The sequence below is a fragment of the Primulina eburnea genome, chromosome 18 (genome assembly GCF_022965805.1).
Source record: "Primulina eburnea isolate SZY01 chromosome 18, ASM2296580v1, whole genome shotgun sequence".
Taxonomy (NCBI): domain Eukaryota; kingdom Viridiplantae; phylum Streptophyta; class Magnoliopsida; order Lamiales; family Gesneriaceae; genus Primulina; species Primulina eburnea.
The window spans coordinates 4,649,957-4,676,684 of record NC_133118.1 but is presented as its reverse complement, the minus strand read 5'-3'; the positions used below and the strand labels follow the sequence as shown (position 1 = coordinate 4,676,684).

Sequence of the window (26,728 nt, the reverse complement as noted above, 5' to 3'; positions counted from 1 at the left end):
TGAATGTTAAAATGTTTATGGAATTTTATGATGAAACGTTAATGATAAAATACATGTTGCATGCTTGATTTTAAAAGAAGAATGATACACACACACACACACACATGAATTTTTATAAGCTAAGAAAATATAATTAAAGGTTAAATGATGTGACTTGATTTTAACATAAGGATATGATTAGGGATATCGTGAGGGAAAAGGCTCCAGGGGAGCCTGTCTATTGGAGAATGCCCTAGAGAGAGCCCAAATACGGGAAAATACCCCAGAGAAAGCCCATTTACAGGAAAAAGCCCCAAAAGGAGCCCAACGACCATATTTCCATCGAAATGATATCATGATATGTAATGCCAATGTTCAGTTGGCGGGTGAGAGTGTCGCTAATGTCCCCGTCTCCTGGTACCATGATATACGTAGATAGATTCATCGACTTACAGCTGAAACGAAGTCACAATTAATGATCTGAATTCAATAAAAGGAAAACGTATACCTATATGATGAAAGGTTTAAAATTATGCATATTCATGAAAAACTATTTTAGTAAAAGTATTTTATTGATGCATGTGATTTTATATGTACTACTTGTTATCATGATTAAGGTTTGCCGAGTCATTAGACTCACTAGGTGTGATCGATGCAGGTGAACATGTTTTTTGACTAAGGACTTGATGGTTGAACTAGCTGGACTGATGGTGCACATAATCCGAGGACATTTGCTAGTTTTCCGCATTACGTTTATGATTTAAGATTACTTCAAAGATTTTATAACTTTTGATTTGAGTGGTTTTGAGAGGATTTAAGATGCTTATACGTTATTTTGAAAAATGCTTTCTTTTGGATTTTTTATAATAGGTTGGTTGATTTATTTTAAATGGTGCAAAAATATTTGAAAAATACAAATGTATATATGTATATTCGGTCAAAAAGCATAGGAGGAAAAAGAAAATTTAGCATAGTTCGAGGAAAAACGAGTAGTAGACGTTTCACAACCTCCTCGAAGTTAACTGGTTCAACCCATCAAATGTGTCCTATAATTAATTGTATTCATAATTTTTGTTGACATATTTAAGGTATATGCATATAAGAATTCAGTGAAATCCTGATATATTTAAAAACTCTCATAAAAAATAATGATTTACTAACTCTCCATGTTTTCAAATTTTGAACACACACACCTCCATATTTTCAAATCTTGAACACATAAATATTTATTCGTTGATGTTTTCAGGTATACGTATGTTCAATATTTGAAAGCACAAAGAGTTAATAGTAACGAGGTGTTTTTAACAATTTCGAGATTTCAAAGAGATAATATATAGTGATTAACATTTTAAGATTTACCGGTATATATATGATACTCACGGGAAATTTAGGGTCCGATTCCATCAAGTGTCACTAGTCTAGACGCAGGTTTTGAAATTACCCTGTGTCTGAAATCACAAATAAGATCGTTAAGAGGGGGCCAGGAGGGTGTCCTGGCGTAGCTCTTCCGACGCTCAAGTCAGTGACTGAGGATACATGGGGGGAGCTGCTAAGGGTGGTGCTGAAAACAATATAGTAAATTTTTTTTAACGGGGACACTCAAACCTGGTATTTATAGGAGAATACCTGAGCCCTTGATGGGATTGTCTTCCGTTTGGGCTAGGGATGGGCCAAAGGTAGTGGGCCCATCCATGGGGTATCACCAGTCTCCCCTTCCCGACTCGAACTGAATCGTAGGTTCAAAGTTCGATTAGTTGTGCTGTCCTCGGGTCACCGGTAACGAGTTGTGTATTTTCTTCCAGCCGTTTGTCAGTCTCCAAAAATTTGGAAACAAATCAAATCGTAATACTGCTTTCATTCTCACTTCACCCATACAGAATTTTTTCTTCAATTCACACACGCTCCACCATTGTAGCGCACCTTTCCTACACATATTCAATCGCCTCCAGGCATCCAGCGCCGCGCCGCCCGTGCGCCAGCCACAACATCGCCTCCACGCTCGCCCGGATCGCCCACCTGCCCCTCTCCAGTGCGCCTTGCCCATACATATTCAATTGCCTCCAGGCATCCAGTGCAGCGTCGCCTGTGCGCCAGCCCCAACGTCGCCCGCACCCTCGCCCGCAGCGCCCCTCTGCCCCTCTCCAGCACGCCTTGCCCTCGCGCGTGCTCGCCAACTGCCAGCCGTGCCGCCTGCCACACGCTCGCCCGGAGCTCCGAGCTCTCCTGGCGCCACGCTCACCCATCGCCTCGTGCCACGCTCGCCCGAGCTCCGCAGCACGCTCGCCCAGCCCTGTGCCACGCTCGCCCGAGCTCCGCAGAACGCCCCGACAGCACGCTCGCCCAGCCCCTCAGCACGCTCACCTAATCCCCGCAGCCCGCTCGCCCGGCCCCTCAATACGCTCGCCCGAGATTTTTCTCCTTCCAAACTCTGCTCCTTTACTAGGCGATGCCTTAGTAGGAAAAATAAAATTTAATTTTTCCAAACTCTGCTCCTCTGCTAGGTCGAGCCTTAGCAGGAAATAAAATTCACCACCCCCACCCTCTAACTCCTCTGCTAGGACGGGCCATAGCAGGAAAATAAAAATTCACCACCTTCATCCTCTAACTCCTCTGCTAAGATGGGCCTTAGCAGGAAAATAAAAATTCAACACCTCCACCATCTAACTCCTCTGCTAGGTCGGGCCTTATCAGGAAAAAATAAAATTCACCACCCCCACCCTCTAACTCCTCTGCTAGGTCGGGCCTTAGCAGGAAAATAAAAATTCAACACCCCCACTCTTTAACTCCTCTGCTAAGCCAGGCCTTAGCAGGAAAATAAAAATTTACCACCTCCACCCTCTAACTCCTCTGCTAAGCTGGGCCTTAGCAGGAAAATAAAGATTCTCTACCCCCATCCTCTAACTACTCTGTTAATCGACGTCTTAACAGGAAAATAAAATTTTTCTCATCCCCAACTCTGCTCCTCTACTAGGCGATGCCTTAGCAGGAAAATAAAGATTCTCCACCCTCTAACTCTTCTGCTAGGTGATACCTTAGAAGGAAAATAAAAATTCACCACCCACACTCTCTAACTCCTCTATTAAGCCGGGCCTTAGCAGGAAAATAAAGATTCTCCACCCTCATCCTCTAACTCCTCTGCTAGGCGACGCCTTAGCAGGAAAATAAAAATTTCACCTCGTCACCCGCTAACTCCTCTGCTAGGTGATGCCTTAGCATGAAAATAAAGATTCTCCCCCCTCACCCTCTAACCCCTCTGCTAGGCGATGCCTTAGCAGGAAAATAAAATTTCTCCACCCTCACCCTCTAACTCCTCTGCTAGGCGACGCCTTAGCAGGAAAATAAAAATTTCACCTCGTCACCCGCTAACTCCTCTGCTAGGCGATGCCTTAGCAGGAAAATAAAGATTCTCCACCCTTACCCTCTAACTCCTCTGCTAGGCGACGCCTTAGCTGGAAAATAAAAATTTCACCTCGTCACCCGCTAACTCCTCTGCTAGGCGATGCCTTAGCAGGAAAATAAAGATTCTCCACCCTCACCCTCTAACTCCTCTGCTAGGCGACGCCTTAGCAGGAAAATAAAGATTCTCCCGCCTCACCCTCAAACCCCTCTGCTAGGCGATGTCTTAGTAGGAAAATAAAATTTAATTCACATCATCCTCATAATACAAGAACAACCACGAACTTAATATAATAACTTGGCTTATTTAAATATCAACTGATAACGTAAGACAAATTCAGAAACGAAATACATCAAAAATAAAGTCAAGATTAATATTCTCTAAGGTGGTAAGCGTTCCCAAGCCTCTTTAGAGCCTTACCCAGTGCATTCTCCAACTTTCCTCTCTGCTCCTCTTGTACCTCCACAAGACAAAGTTACCCACTTAGAAGCTTCTCCGAATGACTCTACAACTGTAAGACTGAGCTCAAGCTTTCGTGCGAATGCTCGTGACCTCTCTTTTCTTCTTCCTTCACGATTATTTCATAACAACGACGTGCGACTTTTTGGTCCCCGCACAAGACTCCAACTCCTCTTCCCACAGGAAACTTAAGCTTCTAATGATAACTGGAAGCTACTGCTCTAAAATCCTTCAGGGCTGGCCGTCCCAGAATTCCATTATACGCTGAAAGGGTATCCACCACGGTGAACGCTATCAATTTTATTACCCGCCGAGGATCAGACCCCAAGGATAGGGGAAACACAATCTGACCTAAAGGCGGGATAGCGTGTCCTTCAAACCCATACAGCGGGGTGGAGACCGGCTCAAACTCAAATCCTTCCACCTTCATTTGATCCAACTTGCTCTTGAACAAGACGTTCATGGAGCTTCCATTATCAATAAATATCCTTGCCACATCATAATTGGCAAGGTGGCCGTCACCACCAAGGCATCGTTATGTGGAGTCACAACGCATCAGAGGTCTTCCGGCCCAAAGCTGATGATGGGGTCTTGTGGTAAGTCTGCACCCCTAGATATCACAAAGTCCTCCAACCTTCTCCGATGTGCTTTCCGAGCTCGCCCAGAGTCTCCATCAGTAGCACCGCCCGAGATCATATGAATCATTCCTCTCATAGGGTGGTTATCCTCATTCGTTCCCATCCTCGGTTCGACGGGCTCCTGAAGGACATCTTGACCTCGACCTTCCCCTCTCTGCTCCCCCACCCCCTGATTTATCCATGGAGGGCCTTGACCACGTCTAGGGGACGGGCGAGACCTCGGTTGACTCCCAGATGCGGATCCTTCTCGTCTGTCCTGCGAAGGAAATCTAGCACTGTACTCAACCCTTCGTGACTTCTCCCCCCCTCCCCGCGAGTTCCCTCACCTCCATCACCTCGTCACGACTCCTATCCAGATGAACATGTGATGAGAATTGTCGTCTACTTCTAGTTATGTCCTCCTCTCTTTCCCCTGCACCCTCTTCCTTCCTCCTTTCTCCACTCCCTCAAATCTACTTCCTCCGGGCCGGTTCTCCATCTTTCTGTACGGTTGGGCATCTTCCAAGTTTATATATTTCTCAGCTCGAGACAACAGATCATCATAGCTCGACAGAGGCTTCTTGACCAGCGACTTGAAAAATCCCCTCCCCTCAGTCCTTGTGTGAAGGCACTTATCATGATGTTAGGAGTAGCCGCTGGTATTTCCAGCGCTGCACTGTTGAAACGCTGGAAAAATTCTCGTAAAGTTTCATTCTCTTGTTGTTTCATCACGAACAAGCTCAAATAATTTTTCTGATGTTTCTTGCTGCTGGCGAACCGGTGCAAGAAAGCAACTGAAAAGTAGTCAAAAGAACATACAGATTTAGGCCGCCAATGTTAAACCATTGATGGGCTGACCTCACCAACGTGCCCAAGAACACCCGGCATTTCACTCCATCTGTATACTGATGCAACAGAGCCGCATTCTCAAATCTCCCCAAATGCTCTTCTGGGTCGGTATGTCCATCGTATTCTCCAACATTTGGTTGTTGGAAACTCGGGGAAAGTCCTTCTTCCAGAATGGCCAGTGAAAAGTCCTCCTTCCAGAATGGCATGGAGATGTCCAAACATGCAGATGGGTATTCATATGATGATTATACCGAACAACCCTCCCTCGGACTTTCCAAGTGGTTATGATTCATCGAGATGATAAGTCCATGGTTATGATTATTCACCATTAGTCCTTACGACCCGGGACAACACTGAGGCTCTATATGCTAGGGATGTGCTTTGACTCGTTTACCGGTTCCAGGAGAGTCATCAGGTGGCGAGTTTGGGTATAGTTGCGACACATATAAGAGCCCGTGCATTGTAGTCGGGGATTCACCGCTCACCTACGGGTGTGAATATCCTATGTGATCTGATGAAATAATAGTGTGTGGAATCTCTGGCCAGAGCATGAGATGTACATTGGAGAAGGAGTTCTCCAATGATACATGCGATGCCACTATTTATGTTTATCACATAGTTATCGAATTAATATGCAACCCCTCGATGAACCTATGGTTGCAGATTCGATCGGGATATATGAGATGAAGGGGCCGTACTATACGTTAATCATAATCGACTGGTTCTTGCAGGCACTATCAGTGATACCTAGGGGATCATGGGGCGATGCTACTACACGCTCTTACCATGATCCGATGGGTGCAATAAAAAATGAGTTCTGACATTCTTGATCAAGGTGTTGATGAAAAGAATGGGGCTAACTAGGGTAAGCCCGAATAAAAGATTATGTCTTGAATCACAAAGAGTTGTGAACCCACGGCTAGCTGTATCCCTGAACCATTGAGGGTTACACAAGCACTTGATCGTTTGTTCCCGTTCAGAGAATAAATTCAAGGAGTTGAATTTATGAGATTGTAAATTCAAGAAGTTGTATGTATGAATTTATAAAATTTGGAGAGAATAATTCAAGGGGTTGAATTTATAAAATTTGATAATTTAATTTATTAAACTCAAAAGTTGGGTTTATTAAATATTAAATTTTGGAGATGATAAATTCAAGGAGTTGAATTTATACTTTAAATATTAAATTCAAATGCTGAATTTATAAGGGATTTAAATTAAATGTAATTGATATATGTATAATGGGATTGTAGAAGTACAAGACCAACATACATATTATTAAGGTTCTTAATTGGACTTTAAAAGATTAATTAATTAATTAAACTAGTTGAACTAGAATAATTTATTGATTAAGCTCATTAAGTATTTAATTTATTAATGGACCATAAGCTTATATATATGTGTATTAGGCTTAAGGTTATAATTAATTCATTCATAATTTTGAAAAGCCTAGCCCCCATCTCCTAAGGATTTTTCGAAAACTCTCCTCTCTCCTCTCAAAGAATTTCGGCCACTTCCTTTTGAAGAAAAGTTTGAGCCACCTCTCAAACTAAATCTCTTTTGATTTTTCTAGTGCAAATTAGAAGAGGAACAAATTATCTAGTCTTTGACCTGATTAGAAGAAAGTAGTCCTTGAAAAAAGTTCATAGAGATTTCATCAAGAGCTATCTCCGCCAAATCCGGAATAGTTGGAGTCGTATGATTTATTCACCAAAGGTATGAAATTATAATGCCCTATGAATGTTTGATTATAAAACCATACGAGTGTCAATATATATATCTTGAATGTCAAGATCTAAAAAATTTTAAAACTTCAGCTGCGTTTGGGCACGAAAAAACCGGGATCCAACAGAAATATCAAATAATAAAGGAAAAAAGTTGTGCGAGACTGTCTCACGTGTCGTATTTTGTGAGACATATATCTTATTTGGGTCATCCATGAAAAAATATTACTTTTTATGTTAAGAGTGTTACTTTTTATTGTAAATATCAGTAGGGTTGACCCGTCTCACATATAAAGATTCGTGAGATCATCTCATAAGAGACATACTCAATAATAAAACACTAAGCTTCTTTAAAAAAAAAAATCTCTTTTGAGGATTGGATTTGGAAGTGGAGAACCAATGTTATTTGGATACACTGATCATAATGGCGTTGAAACGATGAAAAAGGTATTTCCAAGAGACAAGCTTGTGAGGTATGCAGTTTGAGAAATAGAGAATTTTTCGAATTTTCACATACTTGCGAATAAGTCAACTTGTAGAATTGTTTTAGACTTATTAAACATTTGGATCAAGCTAAAATTTAATCATCACATTTACAAGGAACAAACTATATTGTTAACGGTGAAGATCAGGTTTTTTGGTCTTTTGGATTACTTTCTGTAAGACGAATAGAACTTGTTGGTTTCTTGCATAAAAACTTCATAGTCTACTTGCGAAGTTCATTTTTGGACATCAACCGTTGGATTGGGCTCCAATTTGTATATATTATTCATAATGTGGTGAGGTACATTCTGGGTGGTGGAGATCGGAGTTGAAGGAGCTCTGCATCGATGTGAATATGTTCTAGACGATATGATTTTTGGGTAAGATCATTTTAATTCTCTTGTTATTTCAAAGTTGTGATATCTTGATAGTTCTTTGTGATTGTATATTGGTTGAATTTGGTTGTGGACTGGTTTTAATCTCATTATTCATTATATGGAGGTTATTTTGGTGGATTCCGGTCTCATGGTTTTTACTCTCCCACCGGGGAGGTTTTTCACGTTAAAAATCTTGTGTCGTTTATTACGCTTTGATTGTGCTGATTTTAATTGATCTATTGTTTGCTGCTAGTTTTATACAATAGAGGGATAATTAATGTTGTTGCATTATTAGTTAATCTCTTTTTATCTCAAAAGGTGGTATTAGAGCTTCAGGTTCTTGGTTAGTGTCTTCTGGTGAAAATGGAATCTAATACAAGTAGAATGATTTTGAATGGTTCCAATTATCATGCATGGAAAAGAAAAATGGAGGGCCTTTTGTTAAGGTTGGAACTTGGACCTAACTCAACCCCTTTTTATATATATATAAAAGATTTTTATCCGTCTGTTTTTTTATACAAACAAAGCTTGAGAAGAAAAATGATGTTGAATGGAATATATTTCATCGACGGGAGTGTGGTTTCATCAGGACTGAAAATAGGTGAGTATTCTAGTCCTTTTTATGAGTATAGAAGATAAATATTGGCAGCAGAGAGAGATCATGTACTCAAGTCTCCCAAGAAACATGTATTTATATTTCTTGTGGGGGAATGTTAAGTTAAGCGTGCATGAGTGAGAGTAGTAATAAGATGAGTAACCTCATGAGAAGTTCTTGTGCGTCAAGCTGCTGATGTTGCACCTCTTGATATGGTTTTCCAGGTAGGTCTTAAAAGAGTGATATCATACCTTAACAGGTAATGCTTTTATCCGGTGAAGATAGGGCCGCCAGTAGGAAAATGGTAAGAATGATATCTAAAGAGATATGAGATAGAACCAGCAAATAAATGCGCACTCCCTGGACTCATGAGCCTAACAGGCCAACCCATTAGCACTCAAGTAGGCGCACTCTGCACTGCCACAAGTATAAGGAAATAAACTTGTATTTTGGCTAACAGAACTTTTGCGTAGTGCTAAGTGCATGATCCTCACTTTTATGAAATTCTTTTTGTGGAATAGATTTTTAAATAAAACTTCTACTACATGAGTTTTAAAGTGATATTCTTATTCTGCATTGGTTGAAAAAAGATATAAAAGTTTAAAATAGATGGATTCATATATCAAATTGAGTTAACTATGTATAATAATAGTAATAGTAATAATAATAATAATAATAATAATAAAGAAGAGCACTTAATTAAAAAAAGGGGTACGATCAAGGCGAGTCGAGATTGAATAGTGCGTTTTTTTAATCCGAAATCGATTAAGAAATTAGTGTTCGAGATCGCTCTGTTAGAAATATGTGAAACTCCGTGAAAAAAAAAATAGTCCAATAACTTTTAAAATAGTTTTGATGGTATTTTGTAAATAAGTTGAAAAATATTCAATTTATTTTAAGGACAGAATGGTAACTAATGACACATTGTATGATTTTTAGCATAATTGTATGAGTATTAGTCCAAATGAAATGAGACCAATTTCATTGGAAAGCTAATACATAGCGCAAAATTATTAATATTGTATTATTTTATTAATATAATATATTATATTCAAAAAAAAGGTAAGTTTGATAACTCATGTGAATGAATTCATTTCATTCACATTAAGTTTCTACATAAAGGTGGAACGGAAAAGAGAGAACGAGATTCTTTTCGATTTTGCGATTTATTGGTTTATCCAATCGACGAACCGACTTCAGTTCTGGGATCATTGACACGAGGTCTTCGATTTGATATATAAATTTTATATTTTTTGTGATGTATGCAATTCGTCGATTTTTGGAATAAATCCGATAAATTGTTAAATCATACAGAAATCGAAGATTGTTGAATACTGTATGATATTAACGATGAAGAGATAATTATAGTGATGTTATTTTTAATTATTCCCAAATATTATAAATAGGAAATTTTAATCACTGGGTTGAGATTGAAAAATTATTTGTCAGTTGTTATTAATTCTTATTATATATGGTAGAATAACCGACAAGAAACTAAAATTTGAAGTCGTAATTGAATTATGTTATGATTTCAATTTAATATGAAATTTCAAAGTTTCAAAAGATATTTGAAACTTATATTATTGATTTTGAATTATGTAATTGATTGAAGTGAATATATTATTGATATAGATATAGTTTCTATACTGAAATCTTCAAGCTACATCAATTGAAAACGAAGAATTGAGGTATGTTGCGATAGAGTAACATACGACAGATATCTGTATCATATGATATATGCTTGATTGATTTGATTGAGAATATATGTCTATATGCCTTATTTGTTGAGTTGATGTGGCATACATGACATACATGTTGAGTTATGATCTTTGGATACCTTGATATGATTTGGATTTAATTCTGGGGTTTGTGAACACGATGTTATGTTCGGCATTATGTGGCCCTTAAAGCATAGTTATTAGTGACCCTGATGATTGATTGAGATTTGAGATTTTATGGCACTTTGTCGATGCTATCATATGAGTATTCCTGATTAAGGCCGGTGTGCCAGCTCGAGCATTGATTTGATAGTGACTCGTTTGATTCTGACATGTGCTCGGTGGATGGGAATTTGACATGATACCTCCACGACATACATGCATTGCATACCATATATCATTGTTTAGATATTTGTGGTATATATTGTGGTTGTTTCAGACTGAGCTTTGCTCACTCAGAGGGGGCTATTGTTGTCTTTGTATGTGGACAATGACAGGTAATCTAGGATATCGGGAGACCGGAGATGGTGCTTCTGGAGGGAGTCACAGTTTGAGCTGAAGTTTTTATGATTTGTTTCCCAGTATATATATATATATATATATATATATATATATATATATATATATTTATATATATATATATATATATGTGTATCCATATACCGGGACATTTCCCGAGGATATGAGATGTTTGTATGTGATTGGTTTTGATTATGTGTGGGCATATTTTATGAGATGCAATAAAATACTATTTTTAGTATTTAAATAAGATATTTTGGGCTCATTGTAAAGAAAATTTTAACTCGTTTTACGCTTTAAGTAATTAGCCTAATCAAATTACATTGTAATAACGATTAGGAGTTAAAGGCCCCACACAACATGGTATCAGAGCATAGCTGGGAATGCTCGATTGAGTCTTGTGTACACGTGAATAGGCACAAATGAATTGTGCGTATTTGTTTGATTTATTTGTATTACTTGCTCTTACTTGATTTAATTTGAGTAAGTTATTGATGAGATTGATGATATGAGATGATGATGATGTGAAATTGATATTGATTTGTGATATTCATCCACTGATTTATAGATGGATCCCACAAATGAGACTGCAAGTAGTAGTACTGAGAGGATTACTGGACAGTTCGAAGGAATGTCCATGGATCTGGTAATGGCTCGATTCCAAGATTTAAAACCACCGAGGTTCTTTAGCACTGAGAGTGCAGAAAGGGCATGGGCCTGGTTGAAAGATATCGAGCACTTGTTTAATATCGTTGAATATTCTAAGGCTCGACGAATGAAATTTGCTCTTTATCAGTTGAAGGACCGAGCAAAATCTTGGTGGGAAGCCGCTGAGATTGGATTGAAAGAGGCCGAGATTGAAGTTACATGGGATGTCTTCAAGGCCCAGTTTTTGGAGTAGTATTCCTCTCCTTCTTATTACACTGCTCAAGAGAATGAATTCAATAGTCTGTAGTAGGGAACGATGACTGTTGCAGAATATGCTTCGAAGTTTTCTACTTTGTTGAAATATGCACCTCACGTAACTGCGAGTGCATAAACGAAATATAAAATGTTTGTGAATGGATTGCATCCTGTTATATACACTTTTGTCATTCAGGATTTCCTACGAGCTACGCAGAGGCAGTTGAACGAGCTAAGGCCGCAGAAGCTGGACTAAGGCGAGAAGGTCCTCAGTACGCTCCTTCACCTACAGTGTTAGCTCAGTATCCTACTTTACGTCCAAGAGGTAAGAAGTTCAAGAAGATTGGTTCTGCTTCTTCATCTTCTTCGAGTTCGAGTGGATCCCAGCGAATGAGTCTTGTGATTGCTCCTTACTGTAGCCATTGTGGGGGTAAGCGTACTATCGAGCAATGTCGAGGTATGTTTGGTACTTGTTATCAGTGTGGATAGGAAGGTCATTTCTCTCGTGTATGTCTGAACAGGGGTACGACTTCTTCGCAACCCCAGCCAGGATTTCGAGGTGGCCCCAGTATGATGAGACCTGTTGTTCCCGTTCCTTCTTTCCAGCAGTCGAATACTCCATGATATCGAGGACCTAGTGTCAAGGCCCTCCTCAAGTTCGAGTTTATACTATGACTGACGATCAGGCGAAAGAACCTCCTAGTGGTGTGATTGCAGGTATTGCATGCTTTGCGACTATCCTGCACGTGTTTTATTTGATACATATCACTCATTCAGATCTCATGCATTTGTTGCATCCCATGATATTATGTGTACTCCGTTGTATGATACTTTGTCAGTAGCCACACTAGCAGGAAAGATTATTTTGTATGAGCAATTTGTGCATAATTGTGTATTGATCTATGAAGATAATGTGATATTCTTGAATTTGATTGTCCTCCCAATGCACGACTTTGATTGTATTGTTGGCATCGATATCTTGACAACAAATCGAGCTACTATTGATTGTTTTCATGGAGTGGTTCGATTTCGACCTGTTGATGAACCCAAATGGAATTTTTATGGCAAAGATTCCCAAGCTAAAATTCCTTTGGTATCCTCTCTAAAAAATGTCTCTACTTTTGACTAGCGGAGATGAGGGTTATCTTATCTATGCTGTTGATGTCTCGAAAAATGAGCCATCTTTATCTGATATTCCTATTGCGAAAGATTTCTCGGATATATTTCTCGATGAGATTCCTGATTTTTGTCCTCATCGAGAAGTTGGATTTACTATTGATCTTATGCCGAGTACTGCGCCTATTTCTAAAGCTCCTTATCGCATGGCACCATTGGAATTGAAAGAACTGAAAGAACAATTACAGGATCTTCTCGATAAAGGATATATTCTACTGAGTGTATCACCTTGGGGTGCTCCAGTTTTATTTGTTCGAAAGAAAGATGGTACGATATGAATGTGTATCGATTATAGGAAACTGAATCGGGCGACTGTGAAAAAAAAGTATCCATTTCATCGTATCGATGACTTATTTGATCAGCTTCAGGGTACTTCTGTTTAATCTAAGATTGATTTTCGTTCTGGTTATCATCAAGTACTAGTTCGAAAAGAAGATGTGCCTAAAACTGCTTTTCGTGCCAGGTATGACCACTATGAGTTCTTGGTTATGCCTTTTGGTCTCACTAATGCTCATGCCGTTTATTGATGATATTCTTGTATATTCGAAATCGAAAAAAGAGCATGCTGAACCTTTGATACTGGTACTTCAAACTCTTCGCAATGACCATTTATATGCTAAATTGTCCAAATGTGAATTCTGGATGGATCGAGTGGAATTTTTGGGCCACGTCATCTCGAGACATGGCATATCTGTTGATCCTCCTAAGGTTGAAGCTGTAATGAATTTGCCGAGACCTACGAATGTTCCTGAGATCCGTAAATTCATGGGTTTAGCTGGCTATTATCGTTGTTTTATTGAAATATTTTTGAAAATAGCTAAACTTATTACTCAACTGACATAGAAGAATGAGAGATTCATTTGGTCAGATAAATGAGAAGCTATTTTTCTTGAATTGAAGACGAGATTGACTGACCACAACACCTGTGCTAACTATTCCCTCAGGTACCAGAGGAATTATAGTGTGTATAGATGCGTCTGGTAAAGTTTTGGGCTATGTTCTGATGCAACATGGCAAAGTAGTTGCTTATGCGTCTCGTCAATTGAAATCTCATGAAACACGTAATCCTGATCATGATCTTGAATTGGCCGCCATTGTGTTTGCACTGAAGATTTGGCGTCATTACTTGTATGGAGAGAAGTTTGTTATCTATTCAAATCATAAGAGTATGAAATATCTCTTTTCTCAATCTGATTTGAATATGAGGCAATGTGGGTGGATGTATCTCCTGAAGGAATTTGATTGTGAGATTCCGTATCACCCTGGATCGGTGAAAGTTACTGCGGATGCCCTTAGTCGTAAGGTGCATGATTCTATTTTAGCTTCTGTTTGTGTCGCCAAGGTACATGAGGATATATGTACTTCTAGTTGAATTTTTCACTCGAATTGGAATTCTGTCACTGTCTCAGCATTGCAAATTGAGCCAAACTTGGTATCGAAAATACGAAAGGCCTAACGAAGCTATGCTCAGATACAAAAGTCGAAAGAAATTGTATCTGTAGGAAATCATTCTGGATTTCAAATTTCTTCTGATGGTTCTTTACGACTTAATGGTCGGCTGGTAGTTCTTGATAATTTTGATTTGAAATACGTCCTTCTTCGATAAGCACATTGTAGCAAATATAGTATTCACCTTGGAGGCCGAAATATGTATTTGACATTGAGAGCTCAATTCTGGTGGAAACGTATGAAGAAGGACATTGCTGAATTTATTTCGAAATGTCTAGTCTGTCAGCAAGTGAAGACAAAGAGAATGACACCGAGAGGATTACTCCATAGTCTTGAAATCCCAAAGTGGAATTGGAAACATATTGCTATTGATTTTTTGACTCATTTACCTCGTTCGCCCAAGGGATGTGATGCTATTTGAGTTATTATTGATCGGCTTTCAAAATCTGCACAATTTATTCCGTATGAGCGGACTTATCCTTATCAGAGAATGGCCCGTGTATACATTGAGAATATTGTGAGACTGTACGGTGTGCCAGTCTCAATTGTATCAGATCGTTATCTCATGTTTGCTTCTAAATTCTGGGGTAGTTTAAAAAAAGCGATGGGTACACGTTTGGCTATGAGTACTGCTTATCATCCTCAAACTGATGACCAAACTGAGCGTACAATTCAAACGTTAGAAGATATGTTACGTGCGATTGTGATGGATTTTAACATTGGATGGCAAGATGCCTTACTATTGGTTGAATTTTCTTATAATAATAGCTTCCAAACGAGCATTGGTACGACACCTTTTGAAGCCTTATACGGGAGACGATGTAGGTCACCGTTATTCTAGGATGAAATTGGCGAAAAAAAATTGACTGGACCTGAAATGAAACAATAAATGAATGATAATGTTCAGATAATTCGACAGCGGATGAAAGCTACCCAGGATCGTCAAACGAGTTATGCGAATAAACGAAGATGACCCTTAGAATTCCAGAAAGGTGATAAAGTGTTTTTGAAAATATCTCCCTTCAGAGGCACTGTTCGATTTGGCATTCGAGGGAAGTTATCACCTCGATATGTTGGTCCATACGAGATCCTTGATCGAGTTGGGGATCTTGCTTATCGGTTAGTATTTCCACCAGCTTTATTTGTCATTCATGATGTATTTCATGTTTCTATGTTGAGAAAGTATGAACCAGATCCATCACATGTACTTGCACCTGATGAGGTTGAACTTGATTCTTCTATTTCCTATGTTAAACAACCTGTTTGCATTATGGATTGGAAGGAAAAAGTATTGCGTAATAAATCGATTCCGCTAATTCGAGTGCAATGGACATGACGTGTGGAGGAGTCAACGTGGGAATTGGAAAGCAAGATGTGAAAATCATATCCGCACTTGTTTGATTTTATTCCACCTGTTCCATTGTATTCAATGTACAGTAATCCATTTACTTATTTTAGTTTTGATATGTACTATAATTGGTGACATATTATATGTTTTGTCAATATTATGTATATAGAGATGTTTGAGATTTCGAGGACGAAATCTTTTAAGTTGGAGAGAAATGTGAGACCCCGAGAATAAATAATAGTCCAACAACTTTTAAAATAATTTTGATGTCATTTTTGTAAATAAGTTGAAAAATATTCAATTTATTTTGATGGCATTTTTGTAAATAAGTTGAAAATTAATGAATTAATTTTAAGGGCAAAATGGTAATTAGTGACACCTGTTATGGTTTTTAGCATAATTGTCTGATTATTAGTCCAAATGAAATGAGATCAATTTCATTAGAAAGCTAATAAATAGTGCAAATATTTTAATGTTTTGAGTTTTGGAAAATTTGATCGTTTGACTGATCGAAAAGGATATAATGATATTAAAATGTTAAATATTATATTATATATTATATTATTTTATTAATGTAATATAATTAAAAAAAAGATAAGTTTGAAAACTTACGTGAATGAATTCAGTTCATTCACGGTAAGTTGCCACATAAAGGTGGAATGGAAAATAGAGAACGAGATTTTGATTTTTCTTTTCGATCTTGCGACTTATCGGTTTATCACATCGATTAATCGACTTCAGTTCTGGGATCTTTGACACGAAGACTTCGATTTGAGGTATAAATTTTATATTTTAGGTGATGTTTGAAATTCGTCGATTTTTGGAATCAATCCGATAAATTGTTAAATCATACAGAAATTGAAGATTGTTGAATATTGTAAGATTTTAACGAAGAAGAGATGATTATAGTGATGTTATTTTGAATTACTCCCAATTTGATATAATTAGGGAATTTTAATCGTTCGGTTGAGATTGAAAATTATTTGTCAGTTTTTATTAATTCTAATTATATATGCGGTAGAATAACCGACAAGAAACTAAGTTTTGAAGTCGGAATTGAATTATGTTATGACTTCTATTTGATGTGAAATTTCAAAGTTTGAAAAGATATTTGAAACTTATATTGTTGATTTTGAATGATGTTATTGATTGAAGTGAATATGTTCTTGATGTAGATAGAGTTTCTATACTGAAATCTTCAAGCTACATCAACTGAAAACGAAGAATTGAGGTATGTTGCGACCGAGTAACATACGACAAATATATGTATCATATGGTATATGTTTGATTGAGAATATATGTCTGTATGCATTATTTGTTGAGTTGATGTGGCATACATGACATACACGTTGAGTTATGATCCTTGGATACTTCTTGATATAATTTGGATTTGATTCCGAGGTTTGTGAATACGATGCAATGGTTGACATATGTGGCCCTTAAAGCATAGTCATTAGTGGCCTCGATGATTTATTGAGATTTGGGATTTGATAGTGCTTTTTCGACGTTATCATATGAGTATCCCTGATTGAGGCCGGTGTGCCAGCTCGAGCATTGATTTGATAGCGATTCGTTTGATTCTGACATGTGCTCAGTGGATGAGCATTTGACCTGATACCTCTAGGACATACATGCATTGCATATCATATATCATTGTTTAGATATTTGTGATATATATTGTGGTTGTTTCAGACTGAGCTTTGCTCATCCCAGAGGGGGCTTTTGTTGTCTTTGTATGTGGACAATTACAGGTACTCCAGGATATCAGGAGACTGGAGAGGGTGCTTCTGGAGTGAGTCACAGTTTGATCTGAGGTTTTATGTTTTGTTTCCTAATATACATATATATATATATATATATATATATATATATATATAGATATATGTATGTATGTATGTATATGCATGTATGTATATATATATATATATATGTGTGTGTGTGTGTGTGTGTGTGTGTGTGTGTGTGTATCTGTATACCGGGGCATGTCCCTAAGATATGATATGTTTGTATGTGATTGATTTTGATTATGTGTGGACATATTTTATGAGATGAGATAAAATACTATTTTTAGTATTCAATAAGATATTTTGGGCTCATTGTAAAGAAAATTTTAAATCGTTTTCCGCTAGCCTAATCAAATTGCATTGTACTAACGATTTGGAGTTAAGGGCTCCACAAAACAAATGTCCCTAAGGTTTTAAAATAATTGAATGTTGAACTGTGAAATTTATTACGAAGTTAAGGATGCTTTAGTTAAATGTGAAAAATTATAGCTCGAGGTCAAGAACTCAAGCCTCAGCCTACAAAACAGGGGTCGAGATTGATTCAATCTAAGCAAAGCGGAGAACGAATCGAATTCGTGAAATGCTCGGCTTAGACGATGCAGACATACGTAAGTGCATAAATAGTTCTTCACTATGAATTTTTTGAAAAATCATCATATCATTCTTAAGTTAACATGGTCCGGGTTCTCGTCCTATAATAAATCAAAATCTGGTCTAAACCTAACAAGTAGTTATTATTATTAATGAAAGGAAACGTGACTTGAATTGCAAGACACAAATTCCTAAAATTATTTTTTTCTTTTAAATAACATTGTACATTAAGAGTTTTTTTCCAAAAATATTGAGTTTTTGATCTATAATATTTAAAGAGTTTGTTAACTAATGAAACACTACTTTCCTTATCTTGTATTCAACTTAATTTCGCGTAGAAATATGTTCAAAGAAAGTGGCCCGTAACATAAATCGCCTGATCAGACTAAACCACAGTACTGAGTTGGCAGGGATCACCAGAGCCTTTCGATCGGATGTCTACTCCCACATACATAAATCCTCAGTCATACTTTATCAGGTGGAGAGGTCCCCGATCATACTTTACCGCTTTCCAATCCCATTATCATACATCCTCAGCCATGCTTTACCGGTGGCCACAAGACAAATCACATAACTCTAAAATAAAATATTTTTGCACGTAGATCATACTTAAAAACGTCGAGGCTTCGTTGGAACGCTCTGGACATGCTGTCCCAATCACAGCAAAAAAGATCTAGGAGATCCCAATGAAGCCTGAAACCAAAACTTGAGAAATCGTGAAGAACATGCACAAATTTTCACAACTTGAGCGGTTTTACGATAAAAATCATATCTCTCTAATTTCTTATCAGAAAATTACGAATTTGCTATCGCATGAAAGATAACATAGAGTACTACATATCATATGTTGAAAATATTTCCAGACAACCGATCTATAAGTCGCAGAATTCAAAATAACAGAGGGTGACGGGTTTTGTGACACATAAATTTCATAGCTTGTGCGGTTTTACGATAAAAATCATATTTCTCTCGTTTCTCATCAGAAAATTACAAATTTGCTATCAAATCGAAGATATTACAGAGTTATACAAATTATTTATTGAAAACATTTCTAGAAAACCAACCTATGAGTCGCAGAATTTGAAATAATAGAGAATGATGAGTTTTGTGACATAGAAATTTACAGCTTGTGCGGTTTTACGATAAAAATCACATCTTCCACGTTTCTTATCAGAAAATTATGAATTTTCTATCTTATCGAAGATAACACAAAATAATATAAATCATATGTTGAAAACATTTCAAGAAATCCAACCTATAAGTCGCAGAACTCGAAATAACAGAAGGTGACTGGTTTTGTGACATAGAAATTTCACAGCTTGTGTAGTTTTACGATAAAAATCATATATCTCTCGTTTCTTATCATAAAATATGAATTTGCTATCTTATCGAAGTTAACATAGAGCAATACAAATCATATGTTGAAAACATTTTCAGAAGACCGACCTATAAGTCAAAGAATTCGAAATAACAGCAAATGGCGGGTTCTGTGACTCAAAATTTTCAGAAATCGTTTAAATCATAACTCATCAAACTTTGCGCATAACGGACGAATTTTCATACACAATATATATCAAAATACATAATATGACAAGATCGATACATAAAAGAAAATTTTATACATGCCTTTGCGTCTAAACGCTCGGATAAACGAATATCGGTGCAAGGATACGTGGAGGATGAACGGAGGACGATTCCTTGACGTTTTTTCTTGACAAAAATTCACCAAAATCTCCAAAATATTGTTATGATGAGTGTTCAAGAGGCTGCTGCTCAAGGGAGGCACAACCCTAGCTTTACATGTTAATTAGTGTGTGTAAAAGTGTGAGTGTGTGTTGTAGGTGTTCTTGAGTTTTTTAAGGCTCTCTTCCTTTTTTTGGTTAACTTTTAATTAAATTAATTAAATAGCTAAACTACTAATTAGGCTAAATAATTAATCCGACAAAGTTTATAAAATAATAAACCATAAGTTAAAAGAATCAACTCCTAATTTTCGAAAATTCAAATAAAAGGCTTAAAATATTTTAATTCATTTAATAAATAGATTTGACCTTAAAATGCTAAAATTCATAAATCATTTAAAATAACAAATTTTCTTGTCTTAAAATAAATATATAACATTTTATTAAATCACCTACATCGTCTCCGGTCTTCTTTCCACGATCCCGTATCGAATTTTCTCCTGAAAAGCTAAAACTCAAGAAATGCATTTAAATATCATAAAAATAAACATATAAATATTTAAAATAAATTAAACATGTTGAATTCATCATTTAATTCTTTTAAATCAATTAAATTAATTAATATATGAAATCATGCATGTGGTTTACGTGTATTTATTTTTGGGCACTACATATATCCCAATCAAATATACTGTAACTGGTATATCGAAAGTTGCAAATGAATTCGATACAGCTATGATGTATCTTTGAGTAATAACAATGAAATGATATGTGCAACTAGGAAAACATCTTTCCCTGAAGCACATGTCTTGTTATGGCCATAGACTCCTTGCACTATTAACTCATCATATCACATATGATATCTTCACCCGTAGACAAACGATAAATCCCTGACTGCAATGCATTGACTTTTACGTATTTCGAAATTACACCCAACCTCACCACCTGATGACCTTCAATGGATTCGATAAACGAGTCAAAGTTCAGTGCTAGTAAGCAGAGCCTCCATATTGTCTTGAGTCAAAAAACTAATAGTATACAACCATAATCACAAACTTTTCTACTCGATAAGCGATAAGCACTTGTTAGTCTCAAGCTCGAGTTCAAGGGAGGGTTGTTCAGTGCATCATCATATGATCACCCATCTGTATGGATGGACATCTACATGCCTTTACCGATGAAACATGACGTTACATCACATATGTTAGTCTCAAGCTCGAGTGGTCTTTATCCTTATTTTAGGCAGCTGATTCGACTAGGAACCTGTTTAGAATATATAGTACAATTCTTAATGATTTCATGATTTTACGTTCTAAGACAGACCTCATGGTATCTATAGTATATTCAAGGATTTTATCTATACAAGCTTGCATGTGTATACATATAAAATAAATGTCATAATTAGATAAAACCGTAAAATATTTTTAAATATTGTTTTTACATACGAGTCAATAAAGTCTAAGCCAAAATTCGGCTCGTTGGACACCTACTCTAACACCTATATCATCCATAAGGAATTATGGCGATACATATTATACGAACATCTGAAAATATGTAACATTCGTGACAAAATCTATGTCTCGTTCTACTCTTTCCCAACATTCGTTATCTTGTTCATAAACATAAAAACTAAGTCGACTAAAAAAATTATATGTTGTATAAATGATCATTTAAATAATAAAGTCAATCACATTCACTATCCACGCACTACAAAAAAACGGAAGGCTTAGCGACGGTTTTTACGGAAATAAAGTCAATCACATTCACTATCCATATAGCGACGGTTTGTTACAAAACCGTCGCGAAATAAAAAAAGCGACAGTTTAATAAATACTTTCGCTTTTTTAGCCACGGTTTAATAAAAACCGTCGCTTTTTTAGCCACGGTTACTATAAACTGTCGCTTTTTTAGCCACGCTTGAATAAACCGTCGTAATATATTGCGACGGTTTTAATAAACCGTCGCTACAATAAACAAGCGACGGTATAAACAAAACCGTCGTTTCTAAAGCCACGGTTTAAAAACAACCGTCGCTTTTTTAGCCACGGTTTTTTGAAAAACCGTTGCTTTTTTAGCCACTGTTTATTAAACCGTCGTAATATATTGCGACGCGTTTTGATATACGGCGATAGTTACAAACTATTTCATATATATAGCGACGGTTTAATGTAAACCGTCGCCGATCTACATCTGCGGCGGTTTTTGTAAACCGTCGCCGATCTGAATCGGCGACGGTGTTTGCAAACCGTCGCCGATCTAAATCGGCGACGGTATGGAAAAGCTGTCGCTACTGGCGACGGTTTTACCTTAGACCGTCGCTATGATTTTATTTATACCGAGGTTCCCGAACAATTTTCTTGAGCGATTTTCACCTATCTCTGGTAGTAACCAAACTCTCTAAATTTTTCGAAGTTTCGGTTTTTTATTTTGTACTAACTATTTCGTATTTATTTTGTAGATTTGCTACGCGGGCAATTTTCCAGCGTCACGTGGAAGCAGCTATATCTTCGCGCAACATCAGGTTTTAAAGTTTTTTTTGTACAGAAAATTTAATACATGATTTAATTTTTACGTATTAGTTTATTTGTGTAAATTTAATACATTAATTTTTGCTTAAATTTATTATCGTCGCGGTGCATCAGGTGGACTTTTGTTACATACCGTCGCTATATTAAGCACCGGTTTTTTAGAAAAACCGCCGATTAATATAGCGACGGTTTTACATATACCGTCGCTATAAATAGCGACTGTTTTTCGTACAACCGTCGCTCTTTATAGCGACGGTGTTGTGATAACGGTCGCTATATTAAGCGACGGTAATGTAAAAACCGTCGTTTTTTATAGCGACCGTGTTCAAATATTCTTTAAATACACCGTCGCTATTAAGCGATGTGTGTTCAAAAACCGTCGCTTTGAGAAGACGACGCGCACTTCTATGTCGGACTTTCAAACCGTCGCCTTATCCTTTTAGCGACGGTTTAATTTTTTTTTTTTTTTGTAGTGACGTGAAATCACGTTAAAAGCCTCCCATGAAAAATATTTTAATTATTGTTTTGTGGGAATAATACCTAGAGGTCTTGTTTGTTTCCACGCCCCTTTGTGGCCTCAAAATTTTGACAAATTCCTTCTCTTAAGAACATATACAAGATTCGTCACTACAAAAAGAATAAAGCTAACTCCACCATTAACTGCTTCATTTACGAATTCATTGGAATAGAAATAAGCAGAACAACAGTACTGTATGAGCTTCATAGCTATACCGTGGTTCTTCATGTTTATATGATCATTCCATCCTTTATAGTCGAGTTCTTAGATATGATCGTGATCCCGGATCTTATGTAAAATCCTTCAGCTGGCCTATCTGCCTCTTCGACGCCCTGCAGCGTTCCGAACGTTGTATCAGTATCTAAGTTCTTATCATGGCCTAAAATACATTCTTAGTACTTGAAATGCATTTGCAGACGTTTACTGCGAATCATAGATAGGTGTAACGAAGGAACTTACTTCTGTATTTGCAATAATCACATCCTTCCCTATCTTTGCATTCTTGTCGATTATACAGTTACTGGAAGAGAAAGCATAAACATGATCGAGTCATGAACTCACAAAGGCAACAAGACTCCAAGAAAATGATGATTTTTAATACCATATTGTTATCAAATACCTGATTTTTGTATTTCTCCCCACTCCAATAGGAGCCTTTCCCTGTGCTAGAAGAGATGCGATTTCGTATTCGGTTTGATAATAGTCTGCACCCATCATCATTGTATCCTGAAACAAAGATCCATTCTGCTTTCAATACTCATGTTTGTTTGTTGGTTTGAAACTCTTGTCTAATTCGAAACTTTTCGAGGATAAGCAAGAACATCAACTAAGACATGTTGCAGTGTATATATGATATATCTGACATAGGACAGACCCCAATAACATAAATTTTACCTTGAGCTCGACCCCGTAGTCTAATCGTGACCTCACGCCTACTATAGAGTGCTCGACGCTACATTCCCTTAAGAAGCAACCATGTGAAACTATTGCATCAACTATCTGAATTGAGAACATGTTTATCAGATATGGTGAAACATGAAGATAGAAACACAGCTACCAAAGCTTACCATACCCTGCATTTTTCAACTTTAGTAGGTGGTAAGAACCTCGGAGATGTATAGAAAGGTGTCTTAGGATCGTTAAAATCGAACTTTGAAGGCTGCATAAGAGACAAAAAAAGGAGGGCACTATCCATCTTGCTACAATTAGTGTGCTTCAAAAACAACAAGCTCTGATAAGCAAAGACGCGGAAAGGTCGGTAATATTTACCTGCTCGGTGAGGGCCATGTTGGCATTGAAGAAAGACTTCATGGTTCCAATGTCCTCCCAGTATTCATTAAATAGGAATGCCTAATACAATGATGAATCAAGAAATTTGGTAGCAGCCATGAATCTTGAAACGAGACCAAAAAATTAACCAGCCAGACGGTGGAATGCTGTATCACACCTGAACATTGTGATCCTTCACGGCTGATGGAATGATCTCCGACCCGAAGTCATTGCAAGAAGGATACTTCCATTTTAAAAGCTTTAGCAAGACGTCTGTTCTGAACACGTAAACACCCATCGATGCAATGTAAGGAGATCGTATAGCCTCTTGATGAGAAAGCCCCAGCAGAGATGTGTCAACTTGCTTCTTACCATTGTTGTATTGTGCAAATGAAACGACACAAGTGAAAAACCGAAAGTAAGTTGGCAACTTGAAGGTAAACAGAAAAAAGCATAAGTTGGATTTTACTTCAGTGAACTGATATTACTATTGCTTTCAGAGCTGAGCCCTTCGGTTTCTCAGTAAACTGAACGACACGCCCTGTTTTATCGATTTTCATCAGCCCATAATCCGATGCTCGGCTGCAATTCAGGAAACAGAACTAAAAACACACACAAAAAAATCATGAAAATACTTTCTGAAACATGATTTTCCATGCATTGGCCATAAACATACCTATGGTCCATAGGTACACAAGAAACTGTAATGTCTGCATTGGTATCTATATGTTTCTGCAACAACATTTTACATCAAAGAGATGCACACATTTAATGCGAAACGATTTTCGTTAAACAAAAAATGAAACTCATCAAGAGCACCTGAACAAAGACCATGTAATCCATTCGATAAAGATGATCCCCAGATAAGATTAGTATATGCTCAATATTTTTGTTTTTAGCATCCTACAAATGTAGCAGTTTCCCATGAAACAAACGAAAGCTATGACATGTCTAAGCTAATGTTACTCAAGAAAACTGAAGAGCACACCTCAAATACCCATGTAAACTGTCGAACAGCGTCTGCCGTTCCTTGAAACCATCTTTTTCCAGCTTCCCCTGGTGTCTGAGTTGCAGCCAGTACCTGTTTCAACAGTACACTTACTGATAACTGTTGGTAAAAAATAGATGAAAATATTCTGTGGCGTCTAAATTTCTATGTTCGCATCTGAGATCGAACCAACTATAAACTCGAGTCCAAACATTTCGCATACTACAGAAAATCACGCATCTCACCTCCACAAAACCATCACCAAAATTCACTCCATTCCCGAAATTATACGTCCGAGCAAGGTGTCGATTCAATGAGAAAGAATTGAACTGAGTTAGAATGAAAATCTTTCTTATACCACTGTTGATGCAGTTACTCATAGGTACATCTATTAGCCTATAGCATCCTCCAATGGGAACCTGCACAAATCATAACATAAATCTGATGTGAAACCAGAACAAATAAACTAAAAATCTTAAATCCACACGTCTCATAAAAATATGAGGCCTTTTTTGGGGAACATTTCATTTTTTTAGTACTATTTTCTCATTTTCCTCTAATACAATCATAATTTGAATAGTAACACACATTTAAACAAGAAAGTGAAGCTAAAAAAATATCTTACTGCTGGTTTAGCTCTTTGGCTTGTGAGAGGAAACAGGCGAGTTCCGGCACCTCCACCTAGAATGATCGAAGCTACCGTTTTGGGATCTGCTTTCGGCGGCTCTTCGAAAAACAATGATGACTCAAATGCCTGAGATCAATATTCATGAGATGATCCAATTAATTTGTGCACACATATGCAACATGTATCATAAAAATGATAGCAAAAGTGGGATCAGAAAAGTCGATTCATGAGTTGTCTATAACTACCATTTCTCGAACTAATAACATCTTGGACGAACACGAATCTCGTGTTTTTTGTGTAACCTTACCTCCAACTTCTTGTGAAAATCACGAGTTAGAACCGAAAATGCGACTCCGGGCTTTAAGTTTCTTCTCCTCTTTTCACTCAACTTCTTCCAAATCCGTGCCCCAAACGCTTGGTTCTCCATGCTCCCTCTTCTTTTCTCCCCCAAAACCCCATTATTCTGACGTCTTAAACCATTGCTGATTTGCATTGGTAGCACAATATCAGTTTTCATGGTGGCAAAGCAAGAATCCATTTCTACACAAAAAGCTAATTAAAAACTTTGAAACCACTCCCCCCAAAGAAAATCTCCAATCTTTGAGAAAATTACTTGCGAAACCAAGTTAACATCAGCTATCTGCAGAGTGAAATTAACTCCAAAATATGAGGAAACTCAAAAACTTTAGAATTTTTTTAAAAAAACACACTTTTCTTAGGATGATCACAAAAAGGGGTACCCTTTTAAGGTATTAAATCAAGAATCAAGATTTGCACAAAAAATAAAATGATAAAAAGAAAGATCTTGTGTATAATTTATGTGAAGATTAGTAGTGAGAGGAGAAGGTTTCGGTTTCAAGGATATCAAACGACTCATTGAAAAATTTCGGGTTAGTTCGGTATTTGTGGCTTGTGAATCTAACAAGAATCCTCGAAATTGGTGAATTTTAAATAGTGCATAAATTCTTGGAAGAGTTGCAATATTTTGTTTTTTTAAAAAAAGTTAGTAATTTGCATGGAATTAATGAGTGCATGTTCTTGAGCAACCGCAGCTCATGAGAAAGTACAAAATATATTTTGGCTTTATTTTTGCCATACAAAACATCTAAGTTTTAGCCTCTCTATATTATTTTGGGTAAATGAAAAAT

At 37.1% G+C, this 26,728-nt stretch overlaps 1 protein-coding gene across 3 annotated transcripts; it reads right to left on the bottom strand.

The window, feature by feature from the left end:
• Window positions 1-22,720: 22,720 nt before the first annotated feature.
• LOC140819593 (glucose-1-phosphate adenylyltransferase large subunit 2, chloroplastic/amyloplastic-like) lies at window positions 22,721-26,487 on the bottom strand. 3 transcript variants are annotated; one of them, XM_073179750.1, is made up of 15 exons: window positions 25,888-26,487; window positions 25,578-25,706; window positions 25,198-25,371; window positions 24,953-25,045; window positions 24,784-24,867; window positions 24,641-24,696; window positions 24,453-24,546; window positions 24,143-24,331; window positions 23,965-24,045; window positions 23,768-23,854; window positions 23,590-23,694; window positions 23,315-23,421; window positions 23,155-23,215; window positions 22,911-23,027; window positions 22,721-22,805 (listed from the first exon to the last, which is right to left on the bottom strand). In XM_073179750.1, the coding sequence occupies exons 1-14, from the start codon at window positions 26,116-26,118 to the stop codon at window positions 22,926-22,928; spliced, it is 1,593 nt and encodes a 530-aa protein (XP_073035851.1). In that variant the 5' UTR covers window positions 26,119-26,487; the 3' UTR covers window positions 22,721-22,805; window positions 22,911-22,925. The 3 variants fall into 3 exon arrangements, with proteins under 3 accessions (XP_073035851.1, XP_073035850.1, XP_073035852.1); XM_073179749.1 differs by having other exon boundaries at window positions 22,727-23,027; XM_073179751.1 differs by having other exon boundaries at window positions 22,727-23,027; window positions 24,143-24,328.
• Window positions 26,488-26,728: the final 241 nt, after the last annotated feature.

Bases quoted from the DNA above. Each gene is read 5' to 3' on its own strand.
- LOC140819593 (XM_073179750.1), bottom strand. From the start codon at position 26,118: ATGGATTCTTGCTTTGCCACCATGAAAACTGATATTGTGCTACCAATG. The intron at 25,707-25,887 runs GTAAGGTTACAC...TATTGATCTCAG, and splicing joins ATTTTCACAAGAAGTTGGAG to GCATTTGAGTCATCATTGTT. The intron at 23,216-23,314 runs GTATTTGATAAC...TTTCTCTTCCAG, and splicing joins GGGAGAAATACAAAAATCAG to TAACTGTATAATCGACAAGA.